This window comes from Micromys minutus (assembly GCF_963924665.1).
Source record: "Micromys minutus genome assembly, chromosome: X".
NCBI classification, from domain to species: Eukaryota; Metazoa; Chordata; class Mammalia; order Rodentia; family Muridae; genus Micromys; species Micromys minutus.
The window spans coordinates 127640031-127658264 of record NC_137970.1 but is presented as its reverse complement, the minus strand read 5'-3'; the positions used below and the strand labels follow the sequence as shown (position 1 = coordinate 127658264).

The following is an 18234-nucleotide window of genomic DNA, read 5'->3' as shown; positions in this document are numbered from 1 at the left end:
GCGTCCGGATCTCATTGCAGACGGTTGTGAGCCACCATGTGGTTGCTGGGAATTGAACTCAGGACCTCTGGAAGAGCAGTCAGTGCTCTTGATCTCTGAGCCATCTCTCCAGCTGTCAGCAATAAATTTTGAGTATGTGCCTTGTATTACATAATATTCCAGCTACTGGGAATGAATCAGTAGACAAAAATAGACAAAAACTTGAGCTTTTAAAGAACATCAATAGGTAGTAAAGCCTGGAGACAATATTTTAAAGGGATGGAGTGGTTAACGATGCAGATTTTTTGTTAGCTATCTAATAAAATAAAGACATAAAAATTGTGTGAACTTCTGACCTCTAGATATTTGGCATTTGTCAATTTAGTTTATACAAATGTCATGTGTAACTGAAACTAAAACCTACCCTTCTTTTCTTTTCTCTCCTCGTTCTTTTCATCTTCCTTCCTTCCTTACTTGCTGGAGTTACAGCCACCATAACTGTTGTAAGACCCCAAGGAGTCTTAGCTCAGGAGCCCAACCCACAGAACACAATTAGATATAGACCACTGTAATGAAAAGAGGTTTTTATTCCATATACATGGGGTTGCTCATCCTCACAGGGATAGTCAACCACGAACTTAAGAAGCACACATCTTTTATAAATTTTTGGGAGGGAGTGAACTACTATTTTATCATTGGCCAGCAGTATAATTTTCAGAAAGAGGAGAGGAAGGGGGGAAGAAAGGGGGGAAAAACTTTGGCCATAAGGTGTTGATAATTTGCATTCTCCTTGGAATTCAGTGTAGGGAGGGGGTAGGGAAGCTGTTCCTAAAGCAGTCATTTTTGTTTTGTCTTTACTCAGCTTAGTCAGCATAGCATGACCTGTTCATTAAAACTTTGTTTTTAAATTTTTAGAACCTTGTTTATATATTTCAAAACTTTGAGATGTTTTGTTCTTGTTTTGTTTTTCAGAGTTGGGTGATTAGAGCATGAGTTAATTATGACGTGTCAGAACCCTATCTAGGGCTTTCTAGAGGCCAGGTGGCTATCAGTCTGTGGTGTTTTCTGTTTGTTTGTTTGGTTGGTTGGTTGGTTGGTTTTGGGTTTTGTTTTTTCTTGTTGTTGTTGTTGTTGTTTGAGAATTACTCTGAGCTATTGTTTTTATTTGTCAAACACAGACAGGATCTCATAGCCTTGGGAAGACTGGAAAATCTCTGAGTCTGACTTTAAACATTTCTGTTTCTTTAGGGTCTCACATTCTAAGAATGGGGTGTTTTGGAAAAGTCTCAGTGCCCCTAAAAATCTTTATTTTTTATATCTCATAACCAATTTATGTTGCACTAGAAATTGAACCCAGAGATCCCTTGCATGTTTGCATGCACTACCAACTGAGCCACATCGCTAGCCCCTGAAAATTATCTTTCACCTCTCTCTTTCCTTCCTGCACAATTAGATTTATCATTTATCATGAATTTTAGTTAAGTGCATCTCAGATACAAGGGAAACAAAAGTGTGAGACATCTTTCTCATGGGTCCATAAAGTACTGATTTTCTTCTGCTTTTTCTCCAGGGATCAAAGTGGCGATGTACCTCAATTCAAGAAAGTAGTTTTTCAGGAATTTACTGATGGCTCCTTTAGTCAACCCTTATACCGTGGAGAACTAAATGAACATCTGGGGTTGTTGGGGCCATATATAAGAGCAGAAGTTGAAGACAACATTATGGTAAGTTAAGGACAATTGAATTACAAATACAATTCTATATATTTGGTTTGCTTCTAATTATAAAAATAATATAAGTATATATGACAAAAGTAGAAGTTAAATGGTCTAGGCTAGTAGTTCTCAACTCATAGGTTAAGACCCCTTTGGGGGGATCAAATAGCCTTTTATAAGGGTCATGTATCAGATATCCTACATATCAGATATTTACATCACCATTCATAATAGTAGCAAAATTACAATTATGAAGTAGCAATAAATAATTTTATGATTGGGGGGTCACCACAACCTGAGGAACTGTATTAAAGGGTTGTAGCATTAGGAAATTTGAGAACTACTGGTCTAGGCCGAACATACAGCCTAGAAACCATATGCAACCAAATATAGATATGTGTGTCCTAGCACAAAATGGCAAACTTACTTTGAACATTATGAAGTTTTTTGAATTTTTTGAAACTCAATTGTATAATTCTTCAGTGTGAACATCAGTAGATAACATTATGTCACAGTATGAAAAATCTGGACATGACTGATCTATGGGATAAAAAGGAAAGTAATGAGAAAGAGAAGGAAGAGGAGAAGGTAGAGGAGTACGTGAGGAATATGTTCAAACTGCATCATGCACAATGTATGAAAATATCCTATATAAAATAGTAACACATACAATGAATATATAGCAGTGGGAAAAATAATGTATTCTCCCACCTGAAAAAAATAAGTGCATAATAATTAAGAAGTTGAAAATAATCCGAGCAACAAACGCGGTGAGGCAAGATGGCGGCGACCAAGAGAAAGTGGTGTGGGGGCCTGGAGATTCAAGCAAAAAAAGGCAAAAAAGAGCTGGAAAGATGCCGGGCAGCCAGCTAAGCAGGCCGATGTGGCAAAAGAGGCGGAGGAAGATAGAGATCGTATTCCAGGGCCCGTTTGTAAGGGCAAATGGAAAAGAAAGAGCGGGTCCTCATCTTTTCTTCCAGAGGAATAAGTTTCAGAACAAGACACTTAATGCAAGACTTGAGAATGTTGATGCCTCACACTAAAGCAGATACTAAAATGGATTGTAAAGACAAATTATTTGTGATAAATGAGGTCTGTGAAATGAAAAATTGCAACAAATGCATCTATTTTGAAGCTAAGAAAAAACAGGATCTGTATATGTGGCTTTCAAATTCACCTCATGGGCCATCTGCCAAATTCTTGGTTCAAAATATACCATGGGTGAACTAAAGATGACTGGAAACTGTTTGAAAGGGTCTCGGCCCCTTTTGTCTTTTGACCCTGCTTTTGATGACTTGCCACTTTATGCTTTGTTAAAAGAATTCTTAATTCAGATCTTTAATACTCCACGGTACCATCCCAAGAGTCAGCCATTTGTGGACCACATGTTTACGTTCACCATTCTAGATAACAGGATATGGTTTTGGAACTTTCAGATTATAGAAGACACTGCTCTAGTGGAAATAGGGCCTCACTTTGTCTTAAATCTCATAAAGATTTTTCAGGGAAGCTTTGGAGGACCAACCTTATATGAAAATCCTCATTACCAGTCTCTAAACATGCATTGGCGTGTCATAAGGTCCCTCACAGCTGCAAAGTACACAGAGAGACAGCAAGTCAGATGTTCAGAAATTGAGGAAGAAAGAACCAAAGACTATTCTTCCACATGATCCCACTGCAGGCGTGTATGTTACATTAGCAGAGGAGAAACCAATAGAAATACAGTGGATGAAACCAGAGCCAAAAGTAGACCTGGCAGCAAGAAAGAGAAGGATTTACAAAAGGCATCGGAAACTGCAGCAGAAGATGAGCAGAGGGAGTGCAAAATGAATCGGTGGATAACTATCTCTTTTAGTTACTGTGTATTTATTTTGTATTCCATGTGTAAATACTTTTAGTATACAGAACTAGATATGTCTAATTAGGGTACCATTTTTAAAAATTAAAATCTTTGAGTCAGTGTTGGTCTTTTTCTAAATAAAGCATCTTCAGAACTCACCAGCTACTTTACTCTTTTCAGAGCCTCATTTACTATTGAATCTTTAGCACACTTAGCAGTTGGCTTGTCCTGTTTGCTTAGAATTGTAGTTTGGTTAAGCCAATTCAAACAGACTCATTGGGTCTGTAATTATAAAGAGGTTAGAGACTGTGGATGGCAGGGTGAAGGTGGATGGTCATTTCACTGAGCTTTTTCTGCTGAGGTCACTACTGCATGAAGCCTTGGGAAGCTGATGTCTAATTGTTCCAGGATATTTGATCACACTGAACCACAAAATTATTGTGTTTACTAGAAAAACCTGTTTCTAGTTATGGTTCATCCTTAGCACACACCTTTAATCCTTCTGTCCAGAATACAGACATGCCCTTAGTACACACCGTTAATCCCAAACAAGGTACAATTAGTCTGTAGAAGGAAACATCCAAGTTTGAAAGTGATATATAATTAGGTAGTAGACAAAGTAACAAATCAGAAAGATGAGACAGAATAGAATATGCCCAAATCATGAGAAGAGTGGCTTTCAGAGCAGCAGAGAGAAGGCAGTTTTACTGGGACAGTTGTACAGAGAGATGTTGAAGAAAGAGCAAGCTAGAAGATTAGAACAGATAACCAGAGTTAATTTGAGGCCAAGCAAAGCAAAAAGAGGGCAAGAGAGATGTCAGATTGAATCAATCATCATGAAGAGTTTGAGCCAGAACACCTGAGTTGAATCAGCTAGTTAGAGATCAGAACTAGAAAGGGTGAGTTTATTCAGTCTTGGTCTCTTGAGGCTAAAAGCATTCTAGACTTAGATTGTACAGAGACTAGAAGCTTCTAGGACTGTCTAGGTTAGACTGAGGAGGTAAGCCTCAGAGATAATTATATCAGGAGAATAAAAGTTAATTTTACATCTGATCATTTCAGTACCTATACCACCAGTGCATTTAATTCTTAGGTTTTGAACAACTAATACCTGTTTGTAAGCAATTTTAAATTTATTCTAGACAATTTCAAATTCTAGAGAACAGTACCAACCTGATCCACCAGTGATGATGAGGCTGGCTGGTGAGATGCATGACCATAGGTGTTTTACATACATACATATGTATACACGCATATATGCTAAATTGTATCAGATGGTTTTGTCACACTTAACATTGTATTTTCCTACACCTGCAGCATGCTTACTAACTAAACATAGGCTCTATTCAAAGATATTTAAGGTTTTGTGATTCTAGTACGGTACCTGTTGTAAATATTTCTGTACAGAAATCTCTTCGTACAACACTTGTTAAATAAAACTCTGGTCAAAGGCTTTCAGCAATAAGGCTTTCTGATATTTTTGTAAGGTCCAAAGTTGTACCTTTGCGGACATTAGAACAACCAGATTCTTGTACTCTTGCCTGAGAATACCAGTTGCAAAATAAAAATACTATTTTTGTGGAAAAAAAAGAAAATAATCCTATAGTTATCATTTTGATGTACATTTCTCACCTGTTGCCTAATTTTTTATTTATTAGAAATTATATCATGTAATTCTGCTCCTTTTAAATTATATATTATGTAATAAACATTTTATGTCATCAAAACACTTACTAAGAAAAGAACGACTCTGTAGCTAGGGGTGGGGGTACATGCCTTTAATCTATTATATGAATTAATGTAACCATAGGCTACTTAACCACGTACTTTGAATAACCTTTGAAACCATTTCCTTTTTCCTCTTATTTCTTTGAGACAGCATTTTACTATGTAGCTTTGACTGACCTGCAACTTGGAGAAATCTTTCTATCTTTGCCTCTTAAGTAGTGTGATTAAAGGTGAATGCCACCACACCCAGATTCCCTTTTTTCCATTTTATAAATAATTATTTTCCTTTACCTAGGATAAAACTCCAGAACTGTACTATACACAAATTATGAATTCTCTGTTGACATCCTTTGTAAATTTGTCTTTTTAGAGGGGATAATTTTAATAATATTACTGAACATATTGGATATTGGCCAGTGATAATTTGAATTAAAAGTTTTAAATATAAAAATTATGCTATAAAATATTTAAAAGCCTTCTGGGTAGAGAGAATTTTTTTGTTTTTATTTTTTATTTATTTTTTTCGAATACATTTTTAAGGTTGTAATTAAGTATTTGTGGGTACATATACATACACATATGTATATATATAACAATAATCTAGGCAAAGAGGCTTTTAATTTGAGGGGAGAAGAGAGAGACTAGGAGGGGCTGTAGGGAGAAAAGGGGGATGTGATACAGTTCTATTTTAATTAAAATATATTCATTTTTTTGGTTGAACTTCACACAGTCTGTGAGTTGTTTCTGGGGTGTTCAGAGCTTTCTGGGGTTAGTATCCCATTATCATTGTCTGCATATTATGTCTGTTCTTTTGTGACTGGGTTATCTCACTCAGGATGATATTCTCTAGATGCATCCATTTTCTTAAGAATTTGGTTAAGTCATTGTTTCTGATAGTTGAGTAGTACTTCATTGTGTAAATGTACCACAATTTTTGTATCCATTCGTCTACTGAAGGACATCTGGGTTCTTTCCAGCTTCTGGCTATTATAAATAGAGCTGCAATGAACATTGTGGTGCATGTATCTTTGTTGGAGCATCTCTGGGGTAAATGCCCAGAAGTGGAATAACTGGGTCTTCAGGTAGTACTATGTCCATTTTTCGGAGGAACCGCCAGACTGATTTCCAGAGTGGTTGTATCAGTTTACAACCCCACCAGCAGTGGAGAAGTGTTCCTCTTTCTCCACATTCTCAGCAGCATCTGTTGTCATCTGAGTTTTGGATCTTGGCCAATCTGACTGGTGTGAGGTGGAATCTCAAGTTTGTTTTGATTTGTATTTCCCTGATGGCTAAGGATGTTGAGCACTTCCTTAGATGTTTCTCAGCCATTCGATATTCCCTGATTGAGAACTTTTTGTTTAAGTCTGTACCCCATTTTTAAATAGGGTTGTTTAATTCTCTGGTGTCTAGCTTTTTGAGTTCTTTGTATACCTTGGATATTAGGCCTCTATCTGATGTGGAGTTGGTAAAGATCTTTTCCCACTCTATTGGCTGCTGTTTTGTCTTCCTGACAGTGTCCTTAGCCTTACAGAAACTTTGCAATCTCATTAAGTCCCATTTGTCAATCTTTGAACTTAGAGCACAGGCCATTGGTGTTTTGTTCAGGAAATTTTCTCCTGTGCCTATGTGTTCTAAGGTTTTCCCTACTTTTTCATCTGATAGTTTCAGTGTACCTGGTTTAATGTGGAGTTCTTTGATCCACTTGTACTTGAGCTTTGTACAAGGAGATAAGAAAGGGTCTATTTTCATTGAAGTAGCTGTCCTTTTTCCATTGAATGTTTACAGCTCTTTTGTCAAAAATCAAGTGACCATATATGTGAGGGCTCATTTCTGGACCTTCTATTCTATTCCATTGATCCACGTGCCTATTTCTGTACCAGTACCATGCAGTTTTCAGCACAGTTGCCTTGTAATATAGCTTGAGGTCAGGGATAGTGATTCCCGAAGATATATTCTTATTGTTGAGGATGGATTTCAGACCAGTCTTACTTATGAACATTGATGCAAAAGTACTCAACAAAATCCTTGCAAACTGAATCCAAGACCACATTATAACAATCATTCACCATGATCAAGTAGGCTCCATCTCTGGGATGCAGGGATGGTTTAATATAAAAAAATCCATCAATGTAATCCACCATATAAACAAACTCAAAGAAAAAAACCACATGGTTATCTCACTAGGTGCTGAGAAAGCATTTGACAAAATCCAATACCACTTCATGTTAAAAGTCTTGGAAAGAACAGGGATCCAAGGCCCATACCTAAACATAATAAAAGCAATATACAGCAAACCAACATCCAACATCAAACTTAAAGGTGGGAAACTTGAAGTAATCCCACTAAAATCAGGGATTCGACAAGGCTGCCCACTCTCCCCCTACCTATTCAACATAGTACTGGAAGTCCTGGCCGGAGCAATTAGACAGTAAAAGGAAATCAAAGGGATACAAATTGGAAAGGAAGATGTAAAAACATCACTATTTGCAGATGAAATGATAATGTACTTAAGTGACCCCACAACTTCTACCAGAGAAATCCTACAGCTGATAAACAAGTTCAGCAAAGTGGCTGGATATAAAATTAACTCAAACAAATCAGTAGCCTTCTTATACTCAAAGGACAAACATGTGGAGAAAGAAATTAGGGAAAAGGTACCTTTCACAGTAGTCACCAAAACTATGAAATACCTTGGTGTGACTCTAACTAATCAAGTGAAGGGCCTGTGTGACAAGAACTTCAAATCTCTAAAGAAGGAAATGGAGGAAGATCTTAGAAAATGGAAAGATCTCCCATGCTCATGGATTGGAAGGATCAACATTTTAAAAATGTCCATCTTACCAAAAGCAATCTACAGATTCAGTGCAGTCCCCGTCAAAATTCCAGCCCAGTTCTTCATTGAGTTGGAAAGAGCACTGTGCAATGTCATCTGGAATAATAAAAGACCTAGAATAGAGAAAATTTTCTAAATATAAAAGCAGTGAAACTGTCAAAAAAGAAAGTTTTTTGAGTTACTACCTACATAATTTATTTTATTATTTTAAAAAATTCATACGAAGTTAAGAGATCATAAACTTAGGAAAATACTTTTTAAAGGAAATACTTTTATTATTTAACCATATCTCAATAACTCCTATAAATTGTAAGTAATTTGGATGCATTTTAAGAAAAAAGTCAGTTATTTTATTTTATTCCAAAAATATACTTTCATTTTTTCAGCTGACTAATAGTAAACATATAGAAGCCTCCAAATCTATGGGATTTTAAGTAAATTTTTTCTAACTTGAAATTTATTTTACTTTGCACATATTCTATAATAAATATGAATAAGTTTTTGAATCTAAAAAAACCCATTTTTTTAAATGACACAAAGTTGGGTGAGTAGAAATGTAGTGCTTGATCTGGGAGAAAAGTAGAGGTGAATTTAATCAAAATACAGTTTGGAATTCTCAAACAACTGATTAAAATAAATAAAAAATTTTAAAGATAATATATATCCACCTTGGAATTTGTCATAAGAAGCCTTAAGTAGTCACTCCTCAAATTATAGTGCATTTTCTGTTTACTTTTGAATTACTTTTAATTATTTAAGAATTTTCTCCTTTGAAATGTTCATGTTATAAAACCAGAATTCAAATTTTTCTCATAACTTTCTTCTTAAGGTCTAAGTTAGTAAATATTGGATAAAGACCAAAAATAGAGGGATACAGATATAAAACTTTATAAGTCCTTAGGATTTTATTATTCTAAAACAATTACTCTTCTGTATTTTTTTCTTCTTCAGGTAACTTTCAAAAACCAGGCCTCTCGTCCCTACTCCTTCTATTCTAGCCTCATTTCTTATAAGGAAGATCAGAGAGGAGAACCTAGAAGAAACTTTGTCAAGCCTAATGAAACCAAGATTTATTTTTGGAAAGTGCAACATCATATGGCACCTACAGAAGATGAGTTTGACTGCAAGGCCTGGGCTTATTTCTCTGATGTTGATCTTGTAAGCCATTCTTTTTTTTTAAACCGAGGCTCTAACTTTTTTTATTTAAATTTTAAAATATTTTCATAATTTCATACATGATGACTATATCTAAACCATTCATACACATATATGTACAAATATATATTATTTACAAATATATATTATATATAAAAATAAAATAATATATATCATATATAAAAATAAAATAATATATTATATATAAACAAAATAATATATATTGTATATAAAATATATTATATATTCTAATGAGTCCGGATAGTATTGCTTTTTTTTCTTATAACTTTATTTAAAGAAGAGAGATAAATGTACAGATTTTTAAAAATATTGTGGCAATTCTTTTAGAGGATAGCTAGCATGCTTTGAAATCCCACTAGTTACCATAAACATAAAGTACATGTAGGACAGAATATAACATGGAAACAGTCAGAGTTTTCTTGGTGTGTATAGATTAAACATAATGATAATCATTCTTTATTGGGATAGTCATATTCTCACTTAAAAGAAATGTTCTTTATTATTATTATTATTATTATCATTATTATTAGAATTTTTAATGAGTATTGGTGTTTTGCCTGTGTTTACATCTGTGCATCGTATGCATGCCTAGTGCCCACATGAGGAGACTTTAGCTCCCTGGAACTGGAGTTAAAAACAGTTGTGAGCTGCCATGTGGGTACTGGGAATAAAACAGATATTCTAAAAGAGCAGCCAGTGCTCTTAACCATTGAGCTATCTTTTCCAGCCTGACTTTTTTTTTTAACCTTCTATGCTAAACATTTTAGTATTTATCCTAAGTACAGTGAGAAGTGATATCACTATTCTATGTTAGAAATATTACTCTGAAATCTACTACAGAAAGTAAATGGTATTTAGGCATACAAGTTGATAAGAGAGAACTTATACTAATACAATTAATTTCCTCCTGGGAACTCTAGGAAAGAGATATGCACTCAGGATTAATTGGACCCCTTCTGATTTGCCACATGAACACATTGAATCCTGCTCATGGAAGACAATTGGCAGTACAGGAATTTGCTCTGCTTTTCACTGTCTTTGATGAGACCAAGAGCTGGTACTTCACTGAAAATGTGGAAAGGAACTGCAAGACATCCTGCAATATCCAGATAGAAGACCCCACTTTGAAAGAGAATTATCGCTTCCATGGTAACAAACTCCATACATAAATATTACTCACTGGGAAATGTAGTGTGTACTTTTTCAAATAACCTATGAGCCAGAGATTTGAAGACTAATAAGTGAAATCCTGAAGGGCATCAGTATTTTCTGTGGAGAAACATGAACTTCATAGATTTTAGTAATTTTATCTGTGTTCTTCTCCAGCAGTCAATGGTTATGTTATGGATACCCTACCAGGCTTAGTAATGGCTCAAGATCAAAGAATTCGATGGTATCTTCTCAGCATGGGCAACAATGAGAACATCCAATCTATTCATTTCAGTGGACATGTTTTCACTGTGCGGAAAAAAGAGGAGTACAAAATGGCAGTGTACAACCTCTACCCAGGTGTGAGCTAGTTTATTCTGTTTTCTATCTACTCCACTTATTGAGAACTTACTTTAAATTATCATAGTACTGTTGATATAATTAGTTGCAGAGAAGCTCCTTCCTGAAATGCCTTAACTTTTCAAAGTAACTTTATCCTATACACAGAGATAAACTAGAAAATGAACAAGATAATTTCAGGCACATAAAAGCTACTTGAAATTAATAATTAACATCAGATAGTACTTTCCTAAGAATCTTTTATTATATTCCTCTTAAATCCCACATGCTACTAGTAGCTATTAAGACTGATTTGTTTACAGATGTAACCAATATATTGATGAAGCACTAATGACAGTATTGACCAAAAAACAGTTTTATTTTAGTTTTCTATTTGTCCCTTTTAAATAATATGGTTTTGTGTGTGCATGTGTTTGTGTGTGTGTGTGTGTGTGTGTGTGTGTGTGTGTATGTATGCACATATAAGTGTCTGGTGTCCACAAAGGTCAGAAGAAGTCATCAGAACTCCTGGAACTGTAATTGCAGGCAGTTGTGAGCAACTTGACATAGGTAATTGGATACCAAACTCAGGTCCTCTGCAAGAACACTAGAACACTTAACCCTCGAGCCACCTGTCTAGCTTCTTCCCTCCCTCCAGCTTCTTATAACTTGAGATCCCTTTACCTAGGGCCTTGGATCCTAGATGATCTTACTGTGATTTCTTTTCACCTTGAAGGTTACATCAGGTCAATAGTAAAAATATCTCTAGGATTCTTTCAAAGCAAAACATCACTTGACAAATCTTTTGCACTTGAGAGATCTAAGATGATGAAACTGAATTTTGGTAGCTCTAATTTCATGTTACATATTGTAAATAATGAGATATATTTCATACTAAGTTTTAATGAAAAGTAATTTTTCTTCCTCTGGGTTTTAAAAGGTGTTTTTGAGACACTGGAAATGCTACCATCCAGAGCTGGAATTTGGCGAGTGGAATGCCTTATTGGCAAGCACTTACAGGCTGGGATGAGCACTCTTTTTCTGGTGTACAGCAAGCGTGAGTAACTGTGGTTAGAAGTTCACTAATTATTCAATCTATTTCCATACAACTTTCCTCCTCTTTGAAGTGGCTGGCTTTGTCAAAAAGTAAATACAAGCTTGCTGCTAAATTTAAATTGAATGCACCTAGGACCCTTTGAATATGAAGCTGTGATATTTAGCAGACTGATGCTTAAACAGTCTTCAGTAACAATAGCAGATTTGGAAACTTAATTTTTATTTAATTACCAAAGATAACTTAGAAATTTTACTTGTAAGAGTTTGGTGATATAACCTTGTGATGGGTTGTATATGCTTGGGTCAGGGAGTGGCATTATGAGGCAAAAGGGCCTTGTTGAAGTAGGTGTGTCACTGAGGACGTGGGCTTTAACACCCTAGTCCTAGCTGTTTGGAAATGAGTATTCTGCTAGCAGCCTTTAGATGAAGATGTAGGACTCTCAGCTGTTCCTGTACCATTTCTGCCTGGATGCTGCCATGTTCTCATCTTAATGATAATGGACTGAACCTCTGAACCAGTAAGCCAGCCCCAATTAAATGTCATTGCAAGATTTGCTTTGGTCATGGTGTCTGTTCACAGCAGTAAAACCCTCACTCAGACAGAGGGGCTGGGGTATTGCTGTGAAAGGTCTGACGATGCTTTAGTTTGGAAGAATGTGGATTTGGGGAGTTTGTATTTGAAAAGAAGTGGAATGCTTTAAATGTGGTTTACTGAGCTGTGCTAATAGGAATATGGAAGACTTTGTATACTGAGAGTGATTCGAATTATGCAGACCTGGCCCAAGATGTTTCAGTGGAGAATTTCAATATGTGGCCTAGACACTGTTTTGTGGTATTTGGGTGAAGAATAAGCTACATTTGCCCTTGCCTGAAGTGTCTATTTGAGGCTAAGGAGAAGAGACTCTGATTAATTGCATTGACAAAGGAAGTCTCAGAATTGTCCATCAGACTTTGTTCTCTGGTTAAGTTTCATGAAAAGCATTTTAAACAAGCATAGCAAGCCAAGGAAGGCAGAATATAAAATATATGGTATTACAGAGGCACCAGGAAGTGAAATGGAGCTGAATCCTGAGTTCAAGGAGGTAACAAATTAAGGGAGTGGGACTTTGGGGCAAGATCCTACACAGCTAAATTTAGGTCCAGACATTGTAGTGCAAGCCTTTAATCTCAGGAGATAAAGCCAAACAGATCTCTGAGAACAAGACCACCATAGAACAGAGCAAACTCTAGGTGAAGAAAAACTTAAATACAGGCTTAAATAAATACATAAAGGGCCACACCTTTAATCCCAGTGTTTAGGAGACAGGCATGCAAATATCTAAGTTCAAAGTCATTCTACAGAGCAAGTTCTAGGACATCCAAACTTAGGCAGTGAAGGAGATGGAAAACAGAAAAAGCTGGTGATAATATAATAGAACAGGGGAGCTTCTAGCTCCTGCAAGGATCATAACTCCGCAGCTTTATCCATGTGTCTCTGGCTTTATAGTCAAGAGGTAAAGAAGACTATTGAATCAATTGATGCTGGTTATCTGGAGCTAAGAAATTAATAGTGATAGAAGAGACCAGCATCACTGAGATGAAATCTTCTGGGATGTGTTTTCTGAGATTACAAAGAAGCTGTATTCCAGAGATAGCCAAGGCTGTACCTCATGCTGCAGCTGTACTTGACAATGTATAAGAGTCACTGAGGTGGTACTTGTTTTGAAGGCATGAATGGTGTCATGAAGAACAGCTGAGACTTGGCACTGTAAGAGACTATAGAAGGCCATTGGTAAGGTGCAGCCTCAGTTTCAGTTCACGGCCCAGGACTGAAGGAGTCATGCAAAGGATTTGAGACTTGGCACCATGAAGAAAGCCTATGAAAGGCTATTGGTGAAGCCTAGTTACAACAAAAGACACTCATATTGGAGATGCCAGTACCATGGGATGATCACCAAGAACAGCAGAGGCAATAGAGTGGATTAACCTGAGCTTAGAGTGCTTCAGAGAGCAGAACTGGGGAAGTAATGCCAGCCCTTTGGAGGAGCCCAGATCATGTGTGAATCCCCGATGTTGAAACTGGAAGCTGTAACATTGAAGTTGCCTTGGAGACTTCAAGATGTTCAAGATGCTAGAGCCGTGGGCTATCTGCTGAGGAAAGCCACTAACAGGGAGTGGAATCAACCCAGGAGAAAGAGGTTTGTTGTAGTCAACAAAGACATAAAAGGAGTTGAATATTTGAAGACCACTTTGACATCAGACATGGAGATGCAGAGTTTGGAGTTTGCCAAGCTGGTTTCCTTTCTTGATTTGGAAATTACAGTTAAGTGATTGGATGAATCTCAGAAGAGACCTTGAACTTTTGACTTTTAATATTTTTGAGACTGCTATAAACTATGGGGATTTTGGAAGTTGGAGTAAATGTGTTTTTGCATTATGTTTGGTTTAGGTATGGCCCTCATAGACTCATATGTTTAAACAAGCCTATGGGAGTCATGGTATGTAATGATTTATATATGCTAGGGCCAAGGAGTGGCACTGTTAGGAGGTGTGGCATTTTTTAAGTAAGTGTGTCACTGTGGGTGAGGGATTTAATACCCTAATCCTAGCTGCCTGGAAGTGAGTATTCTGCTAGTAGCCTTCAGATGAAGATATAGAACTCTCACCTCTTCCTGCACCATGAACCTCTGAACCTGTATGCCAGCCCCAATTAAACGTTGTCCTTAAAAGAGTTGCCTTAGTCATGGTGCCTTGTCACAACAGTAAAACCCTAAGACAAACCTTTAACAAGTAATAGAACCACCACTTACCTAAAAATATTTTCATTTATTAGTGTTTTGTAATTGGTTCTAAGTCATTACTACCTTCTGTGTTTGATTTCAGAGTGCCAGATTCCTCTGGGAATGGCATCTGGAACCATCAGAGATTTCCAGATTACAGCGTCAGGACACTATGGTAAATACTATTATTTTTACTGTAAGAGTGTGGGCTGATTTTTTTTTTCAATTCTGTTGGACAGTTTAAAATAAGCAGTCTACTCCCTTCCATGCTTTTCTCTTTTGACATTATTTTATTTTTACATATATGGATGTTTTGTCTTCATGGAAATGGGCATGGCTATGCCCACAGAGGCCAGAAGAGGATATAGAATTCTCTGAGGCTGGAGTTACTGTTGTCAGCTGCCTTGTAGGTGCTGGGAATCAAACCTGGGTCCTCTGTAAGAGCAAAAAGTGCTCTTAACTGCTGTCCCATCTCTTCAGCCTCTCTCTATGCTTTTCTTACTTCTCAGTAGACTCTCAATTCTATATTTTTCTTTCCATTTCCCATTATGACATCTTAATTCAGTCCACTTTAATTTCTTACTTGGGCTATGACACCAACTCTTTTTTTCTTCTTTTTTTATTGGATATTTTCTTTCATTTCGAATGTTATTCCCTTTCCTGGTTTCTATGACACTAACTCTTGAAATAACCTCCTCTAGCACTTTCAGAACTGCTCCCCTGAGTTTATTCTACTGAGCATATTAAGAAGCTATACTTTCTTCTGAACACTGATAGTAAAGCTTAAATAGAGGTTATAGAAAATCATTCTAGAATAAGGATTTACAGATCATTGTCTATGGTTTTTTGTATATGAGTTATGAAATTTTTATTTTTAGTCTATATTGTGCAGAAGAATTGATTTAATTATGATATTTTTGTTTCATTTTTATTTTCTTTTATTTAATCTTTTTTATACTCTAGATTTTAATTCCCTCCTGGTCCACTCTCTGACTGTTCCTCATCCCATAACCCCTCCCCACCCCTGTCTCCACAAGGATATCCCTCTCCCCACCCCACCAGACCTCCCCACTCCCTGGGGCCTCCAGTCTCTTGAGGGTTAGGTAAATCTTCTCTGACTGAACCCAGACTCCTCTGCTGAATATGTGTTGGGGGCCTCATATCAGCTGGTGCATGCTTCTAGGCTGGTGGTCTGCTGTCTGAAGTTTCTGGGGGGTCCGAGTTAATTGAGACTGCTGGTATTTCTATAGGGTCACCCTCCTCTTCGGCTTCTTCCAGCTTTCCCCTAATTTAACCACAGGGATCACTAGCTTCTGTCCACTGGTTGGGTGCAAATATCTGCATCTGACTCTTTCAGCTGCTTGTTGGGTCTTTTGAAGATCGGTCATGATAGGCTCCTTTTTTTTGCGAGCAAACCATAGCCTTAATGTCAGACCTTGGGGCCTCCCCTTGAGCTGGATCCCACTTTGGGCCTGTCACTGGACCTCCTTTTCCTCAGGTTCCTCTCCCATTTTCATCCTGCAGTACTTTCAGAACAATTCTGGGTCAGAGTTTTTGACTATGCTATAGCAACCCCATCCCTCACTTGATGCCCTGTTTTTCTAGTGGAGATAGACTCTACAAGTTCCCTCTCCACACTATAGGGCATTTCATCTAAGGTTCATCCCTTTGAGTCCTGAGAGTCTACAAGCACACATGTAAAAGTTTGTCAGCCTCTACTTTAAAGGAGAAAATTCCCTTGGAAAAGAGGTTTAAAGTATTATTTATTTAATGAGTTTTTAGATAGAAACACTGCTATTTATTTATTTTTGCTATTTTTTAATTTTCTAGCATTTCTACAATAAATGTACATTATATGGTAAAGAAACATTATAGTTCTACTTGTAGATTGCATATATAGCTCAGTAGTAGAGCACTTGCTTAATACATGCAAGGCCCTGAGTATGTCATTCCCCAGTACTGTCTCCCCCTTAAAGAAAATAAAATTATATATATATATATATATATATATATATATATATATATATATATATATATATAATCACCAAAAAACAAATCCTTTAGACAGTATTCAATACTGTCATGCTATAATAAATACTTTTATGCCTTTTTTATTTCTTATGCAGCTAGAATTAACTTTTCTCCAGATAATACTGTTGTTCCCAAGTTTTTAAGATAAATACAGTTGAATGTACAATAATATAATCTCTCTATTCTTTCTTGGACAAAGGACAGTGGACCCCAAACCTGGCAAGACTTCATCATTCTGGATCAATCAATGCCTGGAGTACCAAGCAGCCTTTTTCTTGGATCAAGGTTAGAAAACTAGAAAAATTGAGAAATATATCAACATACAGTCAGGTCAAAATATTATCATTATGCAGTCTTTCCCATAGAATATCATATAACTTATAAGGAAACTATAGAATAGAATGACTTAATATGATCAAAAATATTCATAAATTAGTCATTTGGAATAGAATTAAATATGGAGATTTATCCCATTACTTTCTACTTAGAATCTAACATCAAAATGATTTTTATAAATTTGAATTTACTACATCTGATGGTTTGCATAGGTTTGACCCCTATAGATTCATGTGTCTGATTGCTTGGCCATAGGGAGTAACACTATTAGGAGGTGTGACCTTGTTCTAGGAATTGAGTCACTGTGCGGATGGGCTTTGAGGACTCCTATGCTCAGGCTCTAGTCATTATAAAAGATAGTCTCCACCTGGCTGCTTTTAAATCAAGGTGTAGAACTCTCAGCTCCTCCAGTACCATGTCTGCCTGGACACTGCAGTGCTTTCTGCCATGATTATAATGGACTAAACCTCTGAACTGTAGGACAGCCTCAATTATCTTTTGTTTTTTATAAGAGTTGCCTTGGTCGTGGTGCCTCTTCACAGCAATGTAAACTTAACTAAGGCACTATTTTTAAGACCATGTATTTTCTATGACGAGAAATCTCCAACTGAGTAGGTGTCCCTGAGTCCTCCTCTACTGTTCTTCATTTTTACACAAAATAAGTAGCTTAGTCCTCAACCTTAAAAGCAAGTAAATTGTAGCTTGTTTTGTATAATTGAATCTGTTTTGTGTTTCAAAAGACTTATATCCCTTGGGTATTATGAAGTAACTACTTAATATAATCTACTATGGTAAGCTAGGATTGACTAATACTTGAGGTAGCTCAATTTTTAAATGTATACAGTTTCTCAGATTATCTCACTTTGCTATTTCATCAAAAGCAGCCCTCATCAATTGGAATATGTTGTCCACACAATCAATTGTATTGTTTGGCATTTTCTAGTAGCCATATTAAAATGAACAAGAAAATCATCTTTTTATTTTAATGTTTCTTTCTTTTTATGTATGTATGGTACAAATTTATGTGTGTACATGCATGTGTGTGTGTGTGTGTGTGTGTGTGTGTGTGTGTGCTTATGCATAGCACATGTGGAGCCCAGGCTTAAATACCAGTTGTATTTGTCTATTACTCTCCATATTATATTTAACAATATTTTTATTTATTCTTTGGAAATTTCAAATAATGTACTTTAAACATATTCATGCCTCCTCCCACAGATCCTTCCATAACCATCCTCTTCACTCTCTCTTATCTTTCCATCCAACTTTTGAGATGTCTTCTTTTTTTCTTTC

At 36.4% G+C, this 18234-nt stretch overlaps 1 protein-coding gene and 1 pseudogene across 4 annotated transcripts in view; both read left to right on the top strand.

Annotated features, from left to right (window-relative positions):
* The window catches only part of F8 (coagulation factor VIII), a gene marked incomplete at both ends in the record, with an annotated part of 191009 nt that overhangs the window by 105186 nt on the left and 67589 nt on the right, over positions 1–18234 (top strand). For all 3 annotated transcript variants that reach the window (XM_080909833.1, XM_080909832.1, XM_080909831.1), the window contains 7 exons: positions 1550–1703; positions 9047–9253; positions 10192–10420; positions 10598–10780; positions 11700–11816; positions 14678–14749; positions 16805–16890. In XM_080909833.1, the coding sequence (XP_080765959.1) occupies positions 1550–1703; positions 9047–9253; positions 10192–10420; positions 10598–10780; positions 11700–11816; positions 14678–14749; positions 16805–16890 (1048 nt within the window). The remainder of the gene's footprint in view (positions 1–1549; positions 1704–9046; positions 9254–10191; positions 10421–10597; positions 10781–11699; positions 11817–14677; positions 14750–16804; positions 16891–18234) is intronic.
* Positions 2475–3524, top strand: LOC308415992 (ribosome biogenesis protein BRX1 homolog; annotated as a pseudogene). Its single transcript has one exon. The product of its transcript is annotated as a ribosome biogenesis protein BRX1 homolog (transcript).